At 44.7% G+C, this 19,902-nt stretch overlaps 1 protein-coding gene across 1 annotated transcript in view; it reads left to right on the top strand.

Annotated features, from left to right (window-relative positions):
* The window catches only part of LOC119434385 (nose resistant to fluoxetine protein 6), a 71,747-nt gene that overhangs the window by 31,174 nt on the left and 20,671 nt on the right, over positions 1-19,902 (top strand). The window contains exon 2 of the mRNA XM_049672995.1: positions 18,077-18,288. Within this exon, the coding sequence (XP_049528952.1) occupies positions 18,077-18,288 (212 nt within the window). The remainder of the gene's footprint in view (positions 1-18,076; positions 18,289-19,902) is intronic.

Below are 19,902 nucleotides of genomic sequence, written 5' to 3'. Positions count from 1 at the left end.
AAGTGACGCCGCTTAGTTGCGTGCGAGACGCCCACTGTTCGCTTTTCCGATTGCATACGCATACATGGTCCGCATGCCCGCACGTTGGCGCCTCCGAAATGTGGTGCACAGGCCCTCCAAAAAGAAGGGCAGCAATAATACGATATGCTTTGGGCACAGATACGCGGCTTGCGCGAATGCGTGCCGCCGTGCCGTATGCATAATAGGGACACGCAAGAAAAGAAGCTCAACGCTCTCAGCAGGAAGGAAACGCTATCCGCTCAGCTGCCTCGAAGTTGCATTCACAGGATTTCTGAAGACCGTGCCAAACTGACGGTTTTCGCTTTTGCTCGATATAGCTCGCACAAAGCAAGCCATTCAAGCGGTGCACGTTCCGAGTGCACGCCAGAGGCGTCGTTTCTCGTATAAACTCGCACCAGCTCGGCGCCTACGCAAGCGCTGCTGCGCCTGAACGGAGGACAGCATCATTCGACGGTAAGAACTCTGTGTTCACTCAGAGGAAACTAGTTCTTGCTAAGAAGATTAACAGGCACATAGCTTTGCTATATGCATTTCTAAACGAGTGAAAACAGAGAACACTTATAACTGCTGAGCAGGAACTGCTATAATGCCTACGATAGGAAGGGTGAGTGAGGACCATGCATATTTATGGGATGTGCCAGCTAACTTTAGCCAAGCTGGTATAAGAAAGAAAGGAAGAAAACACGGTGCAAGATACGGTTATACAACCTATGGTGTTAGGTCGTCAGACCTGTGACGAACGAACACTAAGTTTTATAATTGTATCTCGCACGATGTTTTTCTTTTTTCTTTTTTTTAACAGCGGAGCTGTTTAAACCCCCAAGTAGGTGACGCGTCGGAAAAATCCTGGCAATCCCGCATTTTCCTCTCCCCCGCCCATCTAGAACTAATACACCCGGTACTTTTCTCGCCTGAGTGCACACTCTGTGGTGCTCCTAAAGCGGATTTCCACCACATTCTATACTTATGCTCTGAGCTCCAACACCTGCCAATTGGCAACTCACTGACCTAGAGCGATGGAAGGTTGCGGTGTCGAGCTCTTATCCGGCTGTGCAAGAACAGCTAACTGACTGGGCTTTAGTAGTCGCTGAGAAGCACCAGCTTCCAGCCAAGAGCCAACCCATTCCTAAGGTGTAACCGCATAAGGCTCAAACGACTCAATAAAGTTTTCACTACCACCATCACCTGTGAACTAGCGAAGCTGAGCCTGGCGAAGTCAAGCTAAGCATGGTTGGGACTACTTAAGCTTAGTCAGTCATCGATAGCCAATCCATAGCCAATGAATAGCTAATCGATAATCGATCAATAATCAATAAATACCGTAAAATGCTGGGGATGACTTGGTAGTGCTTCATCATCATCATCATCATCAGCCTATATGTATGTCCACTGCAGGACGAAGGCCTCTCCTTGCGATCTCTAATTACCCCAGTCTTGCGCTAGCTGATTCCAACTTGCGCCTGCAAATTTCCTTACTTCATCACCCCACCTAGTTTTCTGCCGTCCTCGACTGCGCTTCCCTTCTCTTGGTATCCATTCTGTAACTCTAATGATCCACCGGTCATTCATCCTACGCATTACACGGCCCGCCCAGCTCCATTTTCCCCTCTTAATATCAATTAGAATATCGGCTATCCCGCTTGCTCTCTGATACACACCGCATCTCTTCCTGTCCCTTAACGTTAGGCCTAACAGTTTTTGTTCCAGCGCTCTTTGTGCTGTCTTTAGCTTCTTCTCGAGCTTCTTTGTTAACCTCCAAGTTTCTGCTCCATATGTTAGCACCGCCAGAATGCAATGATTGTGCACTCTTCTTTTCAACGACAGTGGTAAGCTCCCGGTCAGGATTTGGCAATGCCTGCCGTATGCACTCCAACCCAATTTTATTCTTCTGTAAATTTCTTTCTCATAATCAGGGTCCCCTGTGATTAATTGACCTAGATAAACGTATTCCTTTACAGACTCTAGATGCTGACTGGCGATCCTGATTTCTTGTTCCCTTGCCAGGCTATTGAACATTACTTTTGTCTTCTGCCTATTAATCTTCAACCCCACTCTTACACTTTCTCGGTTAAGGTCCTCAATCAACTGTAATACGTCCCCACTGTTGCTGAATAGGACAATGTCACCTGCAAACAGAAGGTTGCTGAGATATTCGCCGTTGATCCTCACTCCTAAGCCTTCCCAGTCTAAGAGCTTGAATACTTCTTTTAAGCATGCAGTGAATAGCATTGGAGAGATTGTGTCTCCGTGCCTCACCCCTTTCTTGATAGGTACCTTTCTACATTTCTTGTGGAGAACCAAGGTAGCTGTGGAATCTTTGTAGATATTTGCGAAGATATTCACGTATGCCTCCGGCATTCCTTGATTACGCAATGCCTCTATGACTGCTGCTATCTCTACTGAATCAAATGCAATTTCATAATATGTGAAAGCCATATAGAGAGGTTGATTGAAGTCAAGTGTTGCCCTGATTGTATTGGAAGTTATTTTGGTGAATATTTTATACAATACTGAAAGCAAGCTAATGGGTCTTTAGTTCTTCAATTCTTTAGCGTATCCCTTCTTATGAATGAGGATAATGTTGGTGTTCTTCCAGCTCTCTGGTACACTTGAAGTCGTGAGGCATTGCGTATAAAGGGCCGCAAGCTTTTCAAGCATGATATCTCCCCCATCTTTGATTAAATCGACTGTTATTTCATCTTCTCCAGCAGCTTTTCCCCTGGTCATGTCTTACAAGGCCCTTCTAACTTCATCGCTAGTTATAGAAGGGGCCTCTACTACTTCGAATGAAAGTAGCTTGGCTGCTCTGGGAACTGCACAGGTCCGTATAGAATTTTTCCGCTGCTTTTACTATGTCATCGAAATTGCTGATGATACTACCCTGCTTGTCTTTTAGTGCATACACCTTGTCTTGTCCTATGCCAAGTTTTGTTCTCATTGATTTCATGCTGCGTTCATATTTTACTGCTTCCTCAATCTTTTCCATGTTATAATTTCAAATATCCCTTACTTTCTTCTGGTTGGCTGTTAAGCGAATTCTATCCGATCCATCGAGTTTGACACTTTCGCGTTTTGCCATTTCTTTATTAGGTAATTTGATACTTGGGAGAGCTTACATTTACTGGTTGCCTTGGTTCCTTACCTCCAACTTCAATCGCTGCTTCTGAGATCAGCCTAGTTACGGTTTCATTCATTACCTCTACGTTGTCTTCTTCCTGTTCTAAAGCTGCATATTTGTTTGCGAGCACCAGCCTGAATTGGTGTGCTTTTACCCTTAGTGCGTCTAGGTTGGCCTGTTTCTTCCTGACCAATTTTATTCTTTCTCTCTTCAAATTGAGAGAAATCCTAGATCTGACTAGCCCATGGTCACTGCACTTTACCCTACGTAACACTTCTACATCCTGCACTATGCTGGGATCGGCAGAGAGTAAGAAATCTATTTCATTCCTTCTTTCTCCATTAGGGCTTTTCCAGGTCCACTTCTTGTTGCTGCGCTTCCTGAAGAACGTATTCATTATTCCGAGCCTATTTCTTCCCGCGAATTCTACCAAAATATCTCCTCTAGCATTCCTAGAATCGATGCCGCAGTTGCCAACTGCTTGCTCACCAGCCTGCTTTTCCCCCACTTTTGCATTGAAGTCACCCATGACTACAGTACAGGTAGTGCTTAGCCTAGCCCAAAATACGTGGCCACTACCTTGCGATAGCCAATCAATAGCCAGTTAATAGCTAATTGATCAATAATCAATAAATTCTGGAAAATGCTGGGGATGCCTTGGTAGTGCTTAGCCTAGCCCAAAAGCCAGGACTAGCTAGGTGCCCATCAGCTCCGCTGTCTCTTTAGCATTGCGCCTCCACTGCAAGCTACGCTAATTTTTTTTTCTTCACTTGTTTTCTTCATTAGCTGGGACACACGGTATACAGCGCGCCAGCATCGCATTAAAGCGAAAGTGCAAGCTTTTTCGCGTTTCAGCGACGATTATTGTTATGTTAACATACTGTCATCTTCACCGAACTAAATGAAGGGGAAGCTTTCAAATTTAGAGAGAAAAGCTCAGGACGCATCAGGTGATTTTGCCGTTGCTGTGACGACATAAAACAACACGATGCACGAAGGTCCCTTAGTTGACATTTTATGCGGCACTAAGGGCGCCAGTCCGACGGTGCTTACACTTTCCACCAGCTAATGCCCCTAGCCTCGGTACTGATTGTTATCTTGTAACAACGGAGTGTAGTCTCGTGAGCAGCTGCGTGCCTCCGACTGTGGCGGATGAGATAGGCTGAACAGCTACTGCGCTCCTCGACAGCTGCCAAGTCGAATTTCCCGGATTTCATAACCTGTACTATAACATTATATGGGTGTAGTCCTTGTTTTCTGGTTTTAATGTATTTTCTATTAATTAGGGTGGATAAAAATCGGGTGTTCATTTTAAAGACTAAAGCCGGAGATAAATCGGGGTTTTTGTTGTTTGGCATCCCAAATTAGGGGATTTTCCTGGTAGCATTCACAAACGATTCATACAGGCAATGGTCTCCTTTCGGAAACAAATGGTTCGGACACAAACAAGTAAAATCACTCAAAGGAACATATAATGACAAAGAGAGCTGCTCGCAAGTTATGTTACGACCTTATCTACACCAATCTTCGTTAGCAGGCGTTATTTGCATTTTTAAAGAAGCCACATACACGAAAACAAGAAATGTATATGTGTTTGACAATCCCTTGTTTGCTTTTTTGCCTGGACTATTTTTAACGAAGAAAAAAAAATCACAAATGCACACGGGCATGCTTCGCAAGAGGTGTGATGCTTTTCCTTATCTTACAGGCGCTTGTTGACGCACATTATAAATTGCACTTTGAGCGTTTTCTGTGTTCATCCTAGACACGTCGGGCCTTTGAACATAAACCTTAGCCGGGAAAACGGTCGCACAACGTCACGTTTGCCAACAGCACTGCAGAGCAACGTCAGCGCAGCGGTCTGTTCCTATAGCGCATTACCGCCATCTGCACGTATGTGACGTGCGGGCAATGCGCTTTGTGTCGCAAGGCGGACAGTGCTCATTCGTTTTGTAACACCGACATTCAGTGCTACCCTTTACGAAATGACAGAACTTCGGAGAGAAACCAGGTTTAGCCCGACTTTCATAAAGCTTGCTCAGGGTGCAAAAATCGGGCGTTATCGAGTTTTATCTAATAGAGAGTTTTAGACTAGGGGGACGCAAGCGTTGAGGCCCCCTAGCGCTTGGGACCACGGTAGTGCGCATGCGCAGAGGTGTCTGCGCATGCGCACTATCAATGAAGGACCCTAGAACGTGTAGTTAAGCGCGTAAATCATTACAGTGCAATTACTTTGCTGAATGCAGTATGGGGGACATCGATCTTGGTTGTTGCGGCGCACGTGGCCCCTTGAATCATTGATGTATATTCAAGTTTGGTTGTGATATCAAGTAGGAAAAAATGCCGATTAATCAATTAAATAATTAAACAGACATCCAGGCTGGGATGCCATGGAGGCCTTCGAGTTGAAGCGCTGCCAGTGCGAGTAGAAGTGTCGACGGGGAAACGTACATTGCTTAGCGAAATGACAGATTAAGTTTCGACGGTATTTTACATGTTCGGCGAAATGATTCGTACTGTTTATTTTTGAAACTCCGTTTAATGTTTCTCGCGACCGCTCCATTGCGCGAAACCTATATTAAACCGGCATGTACAAAGTTCTGGACGAATACTGAATTGCGAACATCGCGGCATCATAACTGAGAGTCGGCCTAGTTGGAACAGATTCATATTCTTAAATTTTTGCGCGCAAACAAACAGGGACCCCTGTCCTTGTGTCTCCTTTTCTTCGTCCCTGTTTGTTTGCGCGCAAAAATTTAAGAATATCGCGGCATCGGTGGACCATCGCCCTGGAGTCGATGACCTTGGGTTTGAATTAATTGGTCGGGGAGAGCGCGGTTTTCGAGGACAGGGGAAAAAAAAAGAAGCATGCTTTTGAAGGGTCGCACTTTGTGCATGATTATAATTCGAGCGCTGCGAAGATTGCTTAAGCGGAAGATGTAATTGTATGACAGCGTAACACGGCGAAGGCGCCTTTCTAAGGCTGTCGGAAGTCCCCAATATATAGACCAGGGAGATAGAAAGGAGGTGGAGAGTTTGGAAGTGGGGAGGACAGTGGTGGTTCAGTGACCATTTGTCCGTCGCTTCTCTGTTCGGCTTGATATGTGTCTAAGGCTGGCGGTAGGGGAGGGGGGATGCTTGGTAGGCCTTTGCATTCGCTCCTCGTGCATGTTCCAATACCTCCTGGGAAGTTGGGAAGTCTTTCCACCGGAACCGGTCATTCCGCGCTAGCACTGCGGCGAAGCGTGCGACTGTTCGCTGTCGGCATCCAGGAAGAAGTGACTTCCTCCAAGGATCTGAACAAAGCGCCGCGCATCGCTGCAACGGCATGCGAAAGGCGTGTGAAATGCGCACTTCCGACGCTGTTTGCTGTTGCTTGAGATATTGGCATCCCTGTAACACCAAGGAGCGCTATTCCACACAATCGTGAAGCGACTGCAAATTGCTACTCTTTACTGCTCATTCAAATGCCGTCGGAATCCCACGCCTAAGGGGCACCGTGCTCCTTAGGCGTAGCATGTGCTCCTTCGCTGAAGCTACAAAACGCTGAATGCTGAACCTACAAAAAAATGCGACTGCTTGCAACACTGATTGTCGATAGCTAAGGGGCACCACTATATTTAATGCATTTCGTCTCGCACGTGTTATACAATCTCCTCCTATTCTATAGATACGCAAAAAATTGCAGACACTTTTAACTAACGAGAACAGCATACGTCCTTATTAGATAACCAGCAAGAAAATCCTAGCTTTGAGACAGCTGCCGCACAAGTACCTCAGCATTCCACTGTATACTATATTAACTACATTATAAATACTCAGGGGATGTCGAAAATACGCTCGAAAGCAAACGTATTTTTATTTGTTTGTCTATGTCGCATAGGGCCGTATAAAGTACCATGTAATGTAGAGGGTCCCGTTGCAGTCTTGTAATTGGGGACCCTCGCCTGTATATTTTATACGCTGTTTTTAACATCCAATGCAATAATAAATTGATTGATTTGTTGATTGGTTATTTGATTGATTGATTGACTTATTTATTGAAAAGTTCTGTAAATGTCAGCAAGCACTATCACTTTAATGCAGCTCGAAAGTCAGGATGTTTTTTGTGGCGTTTACTTTAGAAAAAATATAGAGATATATGTAGAGATAGAGAAGGAGAGAAGAACTAATAATAATAATAATAATAATAATAATAATAATAATAATAATAATAATAATAATAAAACAACGAACTTGTCAATCTTGGTAGCTGGTAATAACATTGGCAATGCGTTATGTGTACTGGTAATAAAGAGCGTTTGCTTTGAGATAAATCAATAGATCTTTTTTATAGACGAGATAGGAAGTTCACTTTACAAAAATTAAGGCAATATACAGCGCTGAGGTAGGATTGCTGGGCTGATGTAATATGAGGATTTCTTGAACGCGATTCTATTGCTTTCTTGTCATCCGCCGGCCGGCCGATCGATCCCGCTGATAACGTGGGCGCAGCGCTGCTCGGACCATTGACGAAAGCGCGAGAAGAAAAATGTTTGGATAAGAATCATTAACATTTTCCCGGTCCTGGGCTTTCCTGAAAGCTTATCTGTCCGGTGCTGAATCATGAGCGGCGTTTTGACGCATTTGTATACTGCACAGACGCAACAGGTACGTAGTGTCTTCATCTAGGCTAAAGACCTTCGCCTTTAAAATTTGATCTGTGAGGTCCGTTTCTTAAATGAAGGGAATGTGAATCTATCAATGATTGACTAGGGCATTTGTGTCCTGTATAGATAGATAGAATTTTGTGCATCGAAATCGTATAACAAGATGGCTCAGTAAAGTAAAGCGATTAAAGTGCACGGATAACGATTTTGGCCAACAACAACTCGGTGCATGCGGGAGGTGCTGAATTGAGTTGCAGGAAATGCAGAGAAGTTGTGCCTGGGCTAGCGTCCCCTGACCGGCTGCTCTTTGCTAGGGAAGGAGTAAATGCTAAAAATACAAGGAATGGGTGCACATGACGCGAGTGACGACAAGAAAGGCGCACATTATTCCTGCGACCAGTGCTAAAGCAGCTGGTCCAGTTATACGTTGTTGTAAAATACTCCAAATAGTCTACTGCTGGCCACAGTTGCATGTTTTGGTTGATGTCACTAACCCACATAGGAAGTCCTTGATCAGTGGTGGCGTAATGATGCACCGCCGAAGAGGCTGGTGGCGCAGGCTCTCCCGCGCGTGCAGGACAAACGCAAATTATACGCTTCGTACTTTGCTACTGGAGAGCTTCGAAAAGCACCTACACTAGACATAGCAGTTGCACGGTAAGCTCAACGACCGGCGCGTAGTAGAGCGCCATTATAATATCCTATAACGTAATTTAGATTATAAGAGAGCACTATAAATATTTTACTTAAGCCATGCACCGTGATAATAAATGTGCAGTTTCGTAGAGGGAAGCCGGAAATTCTAGAAAGTTATGTGGCTCGTATAATAATCTGCACGTTCCAAGAGAGGTTATGTCAGGACAGCGCGCAAAAAGATTAAGCTCTTTAGCCCCAGTTATTTCTTGCCCTTCAAAGGTTACATTGATATCACTGCCTGAAGCTTGCTTGTTCACTGGATGAGAAATTATGTATGTGGGTTTTGCTGAGTTAAAGAAATAGCTTATTGCTCCTAAAGCCAGGCCGATAATGATACAAAGTAGCTGACACAAGGTAGCTTTTTATATTTCTTAAATCTGTAGAAGTATAAAAAATATAAAGATGTTTGTATTATCTGCATACACTATAACTTCTAGAGAATCAGATATCGGTGCCGTATTATTAATGTAAACGAGAAACCAGCAAGGCTCCCAATATTTTCTTTATGGTTTTAGTGCAAAAACCTTCACGTCATACCTAAACAATTAACTTTTCTAAATAGATTTTGTTTGTTGCAGAATCGAATACCTTTGGAGGTCTAGAAACAAACCAAAGCATGAATTGCTCATTCTTCAGATTTGGTAATATACTATCTTTAATTTAACATAATGTCTCTCTGTTGATTTGCTTTTTTGTAAACCAAATAGGCTACATATGCTAGGATGAGATGCTTGTGCAAGAAGGATACCAGGCTTCTGCTAATTACACTCTCAGAGAATTCGGATAAATTTATGCGCACATATATTTGTCCGCATTCCCAAAGCTTATTCGTAAACACCCACTTTGTATACAGCTGCCGCTCCCGTAAGGTTAAGTTGCTGTAGAAATACACCGACTGTTAACCCAAGAGTTCGGAAATGTCATGACAGCTTTTTTTTCTGCTAAGTACTTACAGTTTACCACGCCTTCTTGGGGTTAACATGTGTGATCTCAATTTATGTGTCTTTTTGTGTTCGAACATCTACTATCCTCAAATACTTGTTCCAGTCACTAGTATTTTTTTTTTTGAGAATACGAAATATTTGTCTGACTACAGCTCAGAAATTATTGGTATAACCTATTTTCAACTTTAGTGCGTTGATAACAAGCTGTGTTTATCTATATACCTTTCGGTATTTTTTTTTATTTCTACGTATCACAACTTTCTGCGGAGGAAATGCTTTATCGAAATATTCATAAAACACTCGTAGAAACCTCTCATACAAGGCAAGAACATCATTTTAGTATAATACTTCAAACCGACGAAACTAATAAAAACTGCTCGTGAAAGAACATATTTTGTCGAAGACCTCCGCATCAGAATCAGAATCAGAATCAGTTTATTCAATACAAAAACGGGGTTAATTACATGGTAAGTATATACAGAAGGAGGTCCCGTAGTTAAAAACTGAAATGGGACTGAAATGAAATTTGCATTTTGCCATAGTTTTGAGTAAAAACAAGAAAAATGGTAAGTGATTTCGTACATCAGACGAGAAAACACTAGAAGCACGAACAATACAACCACAAGCTAACTCGAGAAGCTGCTGTTGAAAGCAAGTACAAATAGGACTCACTAACTGAAGCACATTTTCTGCACTGTAAACTGGAGACCGCGTAAGGGGCGGTGGAAACGAAAATGATGGGTGCAAAGTTGAGATATAGAAACACAAGAGTGGACGATATTCTAGTTCAGACCTACAGCTTTAAGTGGATTTCAGTAGGCCATGTGAAATGTAAAAAATATAACCGGCGGTATGATAGAGCTGCAGAGTAGACAATAGAAGGAAAAAACACTAGGGGCCGGACAAAATTAAATGACCTGAATAAAGCGGAAATTCGCGTGCACAGCGTTAGTTTGTTTTACGGTGGTCACAGGAGTTCTAAGATTCTGGCAGGCCTTTGTCAGGCAACGTGCTTATTAATCCGACGATGACGGCATGCGCTCCTACACGGGCAATAAAGGATTCACGCAAAAAGGACGCGAAGACCGGCCCACGACTAAATGTTATCAAACGTATAGCTGTGAAAACAGACAGTCGCACGTTTAGGGTCACTTCATTGCAGTGAAACTGAGCACCATCACTGGTGGACGTGCAACGTTGCCTCTGCAAGCTTGATCATTCAACACAACGCCAGTAACTTCTGATTGCTCACCTGGCAGTATTTAGCCAGGAGATATCAATGATTTGTCTTCTCTAGCAGCAGGGCCTAATATATCGCGACCTTTCTCTCACCATTTCTCCCGGGAGTTCCATTAACAGGGTATAATAACGGATTAGTTTGTAATCCACACTGAAGCGATTATCTATGCTGAAGCTACAGTCATTCGTCTTTCTGCGCAGTAGTCGTTCAATATCGTTCCATAAACGCCGTGGATCTTGGAAGAGTTTTTATAAGCCTGGCCTCGCCCAGTTTATGCATTAGGTTCACGACGACATGGCTATTCACAGTTCGTTTAAATGTGGACGTGTTTCTGAGAATTCGTTATTGTAGGGCCTTGCACTCTGTGTTTCTATATGCTCAGCCAAGTTTCATCTCTAGCGAACTCGATATTGGCGCCCTGTAGAGGAAAGGATGCGCCAACATTTTTTTAATGACGTTCCCCGGGATGTAATGCGAGGGCTGCGTTATTATATGGCTCAGAATAGAACGATTCGAGGAAAGAAGAAATCTCGTCAGCCGAGCCGGGAAGGCGAAATTGCGTACAAGCTCGATATATTCCCACTGCAGACCGGTAAAATAAAGAATGAGCGCACCCTGCCGCATACAATACAGATCCTTTGTCGAGGTCGCACGTATCGTCGGCGTCTGCCTCCACAACAACGCAGGACCACACGAAAGAAAGGAAGGCACTATCATACACACGCCAAAATGGAGAGCGAGAGATGAAGCAAAGCACGTACGGCGAGACCGTTGGTCGTGCTCGGTGCGAAAAAAGTAAAAAAGAAAGAAATAACCAGGAAATTGGGAGAGGGGAACGGGAGTCTCTTTGTCGAAAAGACCTTGTTTTGCGTTCTCGCTTCACGCGTTCAAGGAAACGCACGCCTATCACAATATCAACAACAAGAGGCCCAAGTAGTGAAGTGGCTGGCTCTCTTTTTGTCCGGCCGTTCAAACGAACTTGCCCCTTTTTTCGCCGTCCGCTAATAAGGAAACCCTTTCGAGACCTATATAGGTACGTACTACGCACCTACGGTCCGTGCATGTCGAGGCTCTCCTCCCGTTGTATGCACTGACGGCGCTGTCCGAATTTTACGAATAGCCTGAGGAGTGTGAGCGAAAGATCTAGATGAACCGGTTCTGAAGTTTCCGAAGCCTGTGCAGTAAGCAAAACGCAGCTAGGTCGCTTGCCTTTATTTCTTTCTGGCCACCTATCTGCATTCCTACTGCTTTCCGTTTCTTTTCTCATCACAATGTCCTCATTATTGCCTTATTTTTTAATGGGTTCATGCAGATTTTGTGCAAAGTTAATTATAAGCCCAAAGCAAAATAAACATCCTTCACACGCCGTGCTCTGCGTTCACTTTATGGACCATTACGAATTCTTTTATATCACATATTTAAGGTCTACAATATATACGTCAACCAAAAGTGGCCCCCAATACCAATTACCATGCTGCCTCCATTATCCGGTTGTAAACTTGCAGAACTACAATAGAGTATTAAAGAATATCCTGCAAGAAATGCTTAACGTATCTGGTTAATGATTGATAGTGATTAACGTGTCGTGCCAAACAGAAAATAAAGCCGAACATAAGGCGAGTGATATGCGCATGGACGTCCCATCTATCGCTTCAGTTCAGACCGCCTGCAATGCGCATCAGAATGCGTGTCGAGGAAATGAATGTTTTTTTTTTTTTGTTTTTGTTTTTCTTAAATCTAAGATGTGAGGAAAGCGGGGAGGCGAGTGAACGACGACACTGAGGACATTTTTGGGCTAAAAGAGGGCACCGGCATCTCGACGACCTCTAAACCAGACACAATGCCGAGGTATGGCGTCGACACTTCTGATCGTTCCTCCCCCGAGGCGATCAGGATGACAAAAGAAGCTTGCTACACAACCGGCGGCGGCGCGCGACTCACCCGGTGAGCGGGCTCTCGTCTAGAAAAAATGCACGGCCACAAAGAAAGGTCCCGGGGGTGTCCGGGGCTACGGGGTATGCGTGGACCACTGCATGCCTCGGGTCATGACTCTGTGCCCTTCCTTTGGTCACGGCTCTTTCGTGATCACCGCGCGGCCTACTTAGTGTAGGGCTCCGCGGTAACACTGGGATCTTTGTCCTCGCTCACACCTCTCAAGTTATACACAAAACAGGCCAAGAGTAGAAACAAACTCAGTTACTTGTTCGTGCCCAGCGGAAGAGGGCATGATCTAGGAACCGGATGAAAGAAAACAGCACTCATCGAAGCGCCAGGTCGAGAGTCGTAGAAAAAAAAAAGTTGTGGCACAAAAGCAAAAGCAAGGAATGTGTATGTGAAGCATATAGCGTTGGACGACTGTTTCTCAAAGAAAAAAAATGCACGGGAAAAAACACACAAAAACAATTCTTGGATGATTTCCTTTTGTTTGAAATTTGCTTTTCCGCTCGACAACAGCGTTGCCTGTTACCGAGCGGTCGTCTCGCGATTTGCTGAAAGCGTTGTAGTTTAAATATTCCATTTAGTGCCGTCAAAACGGTTGTATGTCGCCTCACGGGTTATTATAAATGCACCGACTTTAGGGTGTAAGCCGTTGCAACAAAGCTCAACCCATGTCTGAAGGTCAACACTATAGAGTTGGTCCGGCAATACTGGGTTCACGCGTTCCCATTAAACTCACATACTCACACTTTTGTGTGTTATGATAACACGCACGAGTCCCCCACTTTTACTTTATAAGCGTCATCGGTGTTAATGCATTTCTGTTTTAGCGCTAGACGTGCTCACTATAGCAAATCGTTGCATAGGGATTGAAAGGTGGATGCTCCTGCTGTGAGACGGGTCCACATCGTCAGGCTACTTCGAAGAAGGCAACATATGGAACTGTCACGATAACCATCAGTTGATCAAACGAAAGTAACGGATGCGTATCGTGACACAAACGCGAAATTATCATAAATTATAGTAGAATATCGCAAACTATATGATTGATTCATGGGGTTTAGCGTCCCAAAGCAACTCCAGGACTATAAGAGACGCCGTATTGGAGGGCTCCGGTATAATTTTAATCACTTGGGGTTCTTTAACGTGCACTTAAATTAAAGCACACGGGCGTTTTTGCATTTCGCCCCCATCGAAATGTGGCCGCCGTGGTAGGGAATCCAACCCGTGACCTCGTTCTCAGCTACAGACGCCATGGATAACCTCTGAGTTACCGCGGCGGGTCGCTAATTGTCAGTGTTGTACACGTTCCTCTAAAACAGGAACGAAAGCTCGTTCCTCGTTCCTTCCCAATATTGAAACGAATTCCCGTTACAAGTTCCTTTAATGCGAAAGGAACGCGTTCCAGTTACACTTCGAAAATAGGAACGTGTCGTTACATTAACGTTACATTTTATGATTCTTTAATTAAAATATAGTGTCAGATAATCCTGAGTCGAAATAAAATGATCAATTTAAAACTCACATCGAACTACGTATATTAGACGAATTTGAACATCGCCGGCAGCAGATTATCCGGAAATAAAAGAATCCAAAGATACGCTTCTATAAGATTTTTTTCAGGGAGCACCGGACATACTCCAGACATGTCTAACTGCAACTTCAGTGCTCGTCTATTACAAGTGCAACACATATGGCACTTTCCACTTCTGTCCTCAAATACGCAGATAGGATACTGCGCTTCAGATGTGCAAATAAAAAGTTACTCACATACGCCAATATAATTAAATTTCTTGCACACAAAACCACATCGAAAGAAACAATACATAGGCGTTTAATGAATGCTAATTCAATATTGCATTATGAGTGGGAAAAAATGTCCAGAACACATATTCGCAACTTAGTTAAGTCCCTTGTTTGAACTCAGCAAGTGTTGCATCTCGATGGTGGTGCCTGACAGACGAACCTGTTTTTCAAGCGAAGCTTGTATTGCCTCACAAGTGTTGGCGGCGGTGGTGGTGTCACGCTAAAGCCCTATCGAAAACGTGTCGAAAACTCGCGTCTCGTTCCCTTGGTATTTACCAAAATTGGCACGGAAGGGTACGAATGTACGATTAACATGACTAATAGGTCATGACATCAATAACATCACATGCTCGTCAGTTACGTCACAATTAACGATAATAAAATCACGTGTGGAGCATACCCGCATTGGATATGCGCGTATGAGCCAGGGACAAGAAAGAAAGAAAGAAATCACGTGGGGCTCATACCGGGGCCGCGCATTTCAGTTCTGCTCCCAGAGTAGAGCTGGCGCGGGGAAAGCTGCGCGGGCGCCAGATCACGTGATGCGCACAACCAATCAGGGTCGTTTGGTGTGTCACGGGGAGGGAAAGGAAAGGGGCTTGGCGCGCGCTCCGCCGGGCTTCCCTCGCCTCAGATCAGTTTCGGCGTCCGGATGGGAGGGCCGTGCGTGGTGCGTTCCGCCGAGGAGAGTGCTGCGTTTTAGCGACGGCGCCGCGTACTGGCCGATTTTAGCGAGAGGGCTTCCGAAGCCCAGGCGAAGTGTCAGCGAATAGCCGCGGACCCCGAGTTGCGGAAACGCGATGTTGAAGCCAAACGTCAGCGAAGAGCCGCCGACCCTGAGTTTAGGGCAAAAGAAGCAGAACGTCTGCGACAGCGTGGTCTTGCCACAAGCTTCGCTTACCCCCATTTTCTCGACAAGGGAAGGGCTGGTGATATTTTCGTCTGCACTTCGTAGGCAATGTTGAAGAGCCGTTACACCGAAGCGCTTGAGGGTACTGCAGTGTTGTATTTGAGGAAACGTTGGTTCAATCCCTCAAAATTCTTCATCTGCGACAGCGGGTAGTCAACTAGTGCCAGCAAGTACCGCGACAGCTCCTCCTGTCCCTCGACTGGAAGGGTTCGGTGCCCGTGAGAACGTAAGGACTGGAAGCTTTCCATCCGCCGCGAAGTCCCTCGAGTGGCGCTGCGATCCTGACGTCATGGTTCCTTTGCCCGCGGCAGGCCGGCATGAAGGAAAGAAACTACAGGAGGGAGCATCACGTGACAATCTTGAAGCCTAGTAATAAAAAAATACAGCGGAGAACTCACGAAAAAAATGGCCCACAGTCACGTGACGGCCAAGCGGTAATGTTCCTTGCGCCTCACGTGGTCGCCCATCCGCCATGCGTGATGGGCTGTGTAACGTGCGTGCGTCTGTTCAATGCCCTGGAACGTTTACAGAACGAACGCCGTTCCCTCTGCCGTTCCTTCATAAACGTAACGCATTACCGTTACAGTTCCACCGACCCTTAATGGAACGGTGGCGTTCCTCCGTTCCTCCCAAAAGGAACTAGTTCCAGGAACGCCGTTCCGTACAACACTGCTAATTATACGTATATCCCCGGTGGTATATCCCCGGTGGTGTGATTATCCCCGCATAGTTCGCGTCGCCTGTAATTCGTCTTCTTCGCGTGGCTAAGCACCGGCGGCGGTCGGCGTGGATGTTACGAGGGCGCGAGGGTTACACCAACGTTACTAGGCTATAGTCTAGTAACGTTTGGTTGCACTGGTAACGCCAGCTGAGGGCGGGGGTTACGCGGGCGCAAACGGGAGAAGGCTGTTCCTTTGGGAAGAGGGATCGGTGAGCGATGCGGACGTTCCGCGCGTGCGCCGATCCACGCTTCGCGAGACCGTCTCGCGAGGCTAGGAGCAGGGCACCGGTATCGACGAACACGGATCGTTCGAACGCGCCACCATTCGCGTGACCGTACACGTGAACGATTAGGCGTTGGTGTTTAGCATGCAGGCGAACATATTCGCTCGCTGTCCGGTAGCGGTGAGTCGGACTTCCTTGATTTGTCGTGCGCCCATGTAAATGTTCTATGCGTAGTAATTCAGCTATAGCATGCATTAGTGTATGGAAGGTGCAATAAATGTCCTTTTGATTGTTTGCACTACTGTATTGTCGTTCCTTTGTCCCAAGAGCACGTGTGAGACCCCACACATGGAAGCGTGACAAGTCAGCGTGTCCTTTGACCATTGCTCCCTCGAAGTTGTTGAAGAGGAAGGTGGCATTCTATACAAAAGAAAAACAATGGCACATGAAAAAATTGTTTATTTTCTAAAGGTAAATCATTCGACTATGACTGACGCGTCAGCACAAAAAGACTTGGGCTAATTCGGACATGGTTAAATAAAGTTATGCTATGTCTGGGTTGTGGTGCGCCATATATGCATATAATTGTCTAGCGCCATACTTACAAAATTAGATTTGTGTACAAAAAGATCAGTTCAGCACGTATAGTGCAAGCTGCATAATTTTCCTTGTTGCATGCAAATACCGAGCGTTTTCGCTAATAACTTGTCTTAAATTCTTAAAATTAGTGTGGTATACATAACGCAGTTTTTTCACGGTGAGACGTTATATCGCGCCAGTGGACATTTTAAATAGTATCTTATCGCTTGTTAATTCAACCAATAGTCACTGGTTTTCATCTAGCCTAATTATTTCGCGGTCTCATGACGGATTTGCATAACTGAAGACGGTCGATGCTCGAAGCATGTTCAGTTAGTAGGTGTCGTGAGGCTAACATAAGTTTTGAGATACATCCGTCCTCCAACTTGCGGCGAGATGCATTGACCTTCCTCTTAATTTGCTAAAGAGTCTTCCGTACGCATCACGAGACAGAACTATGCGCAACACCGCTGTATTTCGTGGCATCTTTTGGGAACTAAGAATTGCGACTATAAGTTCGCATGCTCTGAACACTGAATGCCTGGCAGTCCAGCAGTTGTAGCCCGTGCCTTTAAGCTATCTTATTACACATACATTGAGTAAATAACAAGTAACTAGTTCATCAGTCATTACCACATAATTTATTATATCTGCCGGCGCGAATATCGTATCACTGCAGAAAAATAATTTATATATCTCTACTATATTGTCTTTCAGAATTATTTTACACCTTCGTTGAAACAGCCAGTTTTATGCATATATTTTTGCATAGTATGTATACTCACTGGTCTACGAATAAGAGCGTTCCTTATCTCCCGAGCGCACAGCCCCTCTTTATCTCCTTTCGTCATTGCCCCATCTCCTAAGTTGCAATAGCGAATAGAGAACCCCGTATCTTCTCACATAAGTGCTGACCTCTACATTTCTTTCTTTTGTTTAAAATAAGTATATTTCTCTCTCTCTCTCTCTCTCTCTCTCTCTCTTCTCCGACTATATGGGGTTCTTTACCATGCACCGTGCAATTAGCGCATGGAGGTTTCTCATTTTGCCATCATCTAAAAATGACCACCTTGACCACATGACCACATGAGGACCGCCGTGATCACTGCTACCACGTGACGCAGCGCTGGCATAGCGCGTCCGTGGAGCTTAGTTTTATTCTCCGTTCTGTGTGAATCGCCGAAGCAGCCCTGCGAACGTGCACTTCAGGCTTTCTTTTTGTGGACGCAGTGGCCGACTCGAACGGCAAGCCTCCGCCGGGCATGCTGCAAGGGAGCGTAGCCGACCTCGGAAACTTCGACGAGTGCCTGGACGTGGTGGTGCGCGATTTCTACGGCGACGTCGACTTCACGGGCCAGTACTGCAGCCTGTTCGTGAACCCCAAAGGTGTCCCGTTCCTGCGAAAAATGATCTCCAAGTTCCAGGAGCAAGGCGAGATGATGGTACGCGTACCGCTCCTTGTTGTTTGCAACCGAGCAAAAAACTTGTTGTCCCTCAACCGGACAGAGAGGACATGTTTCTAGGCGGACAATCCTCGTACAGACCGAATTCCACTTTCCTTATAGATTTATCCACCGCGAGTGGTTGCTTAACTAAGGCGGACAGTTGTGACGCTCGTATGCAGGTTAGTTACACGGAGCTTACGAAAAAAAATTGAAATAAAGAAAAAAGAAAAGGAATTTAAATCTCGGTCACAGAGTACGGTGTCTTAGGCGCAATGCATTACTAGAAAGAGCACCGTTTGCTTCACTATAACCCATGTGCAATTTCGCACTGCTCACAAGGATATTGTCCAGAAGATGAGGAGAGAAACATTGCTAATTTTGTGAGTTTTCTCACGGACACAGTACTTGACAAGTCTGTAAGTAGCTTGCAGTGCGCGTAACTTCTGCGTAATGTACAGGACTATTTTGTGTGTTTATGTTCTAACTTTTCGTTCTTTTCAGCGTGCCCGCTGGTTTAGTGGTCAGGTCAGCACGTACCCAGCAAACTTTCTCATTCTCTCTTTAAAAAATTACCTCGGAGTCATAATTCGAACCATGTCTATGCATTAAAGCAGTGGTTTCGTGCCGAACGCATGTTCACTTATGTTTCCAGCCGATTCTTCCCTCATTCACGCTATCCAATCGACTCTGTACTTTAGAGAAAGAAAGAAAATTCAGAGAGGAAGTTTACTGCAGCAAGTGTAGTATGATTATTTCTCAGGTTACTGTTCCCTTTTCTTCATGCGTTTTACCTGTAGACTATCAGGCACCGTAAGGCAAGATTCACCACATGTGATATACATAGTGCATCCGCAGTTTTACCTTATGCGCAAGTGAACGAATTATAGACAGTACAATGACATCGAGAGGAAGCTTTAACTCGGTGCCAACTCCGATTTCCCTTTTCAAATACATCAAATGCTTTTATAAGACAACCGATGGAACGATTTTAATAGAATTTGTTGCATTTGAAGATATAATAGACCTCTAGAAAACAGAACAATGATTACCTCGAATTTCCTACAAAAATGAGCAAAAATCAGCGAGCTCAAAAAAAAAAGAAGAAGCACGAAATTTACAAATCCGTAACTCTGCCCCCAAAACAGATATCGCAGTTGAGTAAACTGCACCTGTTAGAGTATCTCAAGAGGACAAATTTGATGTATAAGTTTACAGTTTACGTCGAAGTGGTAAAATGTCTCCAAATGTTCTACGCCCAAATTAGGGGTATATTTCAGAGCGGTGTATAATGCATCAGTTTTGTCCACTTTAGACGTATTATTAGCTACAGTTCACAGAATTGTGACATCGTTTTTATTGCTGAGTTACAGAGCTGTAAACTTGATACTTCAAGTTTTTCAGTTTTTCAGATTTTGCAATTAGCAAGAATTTTTTCTAAACAGAGGTCATAAATTGAAAATTGACTGCACCTGCGATCACTAGAGTTTAACTTTCTCTTTCAAATGCAGCAGGCCTCATTAAATACCGTGCAGTGTTTGCCGAGAAAAACGATTTCTCCGTTCCCATGTATTGAGATAAAAGTTCCAGAACTTAACTTCCCTCTTAAGGCGT

This window comes from Dermacentor silvarum, chromosome 1, assembly GCF_013339745.2.
Source record: "Dermacentor silvarum isolate Dsil-2018 chromosome 1, BIME_Dsil_1.4, whole genome shotgun sequence".
Taxonomy (NCBI): Eukaryota; Metazoa; Arthropoda; class Arachnida; order Ixodida; family Ixodidae; genus Dermacentor; species Dermacentor silvarum.
The sequence above is the reverse complement of the archived record's forward strand: the minus strand, read 5'-3'. Positions and strand labels throughout refer to the sequence as shown.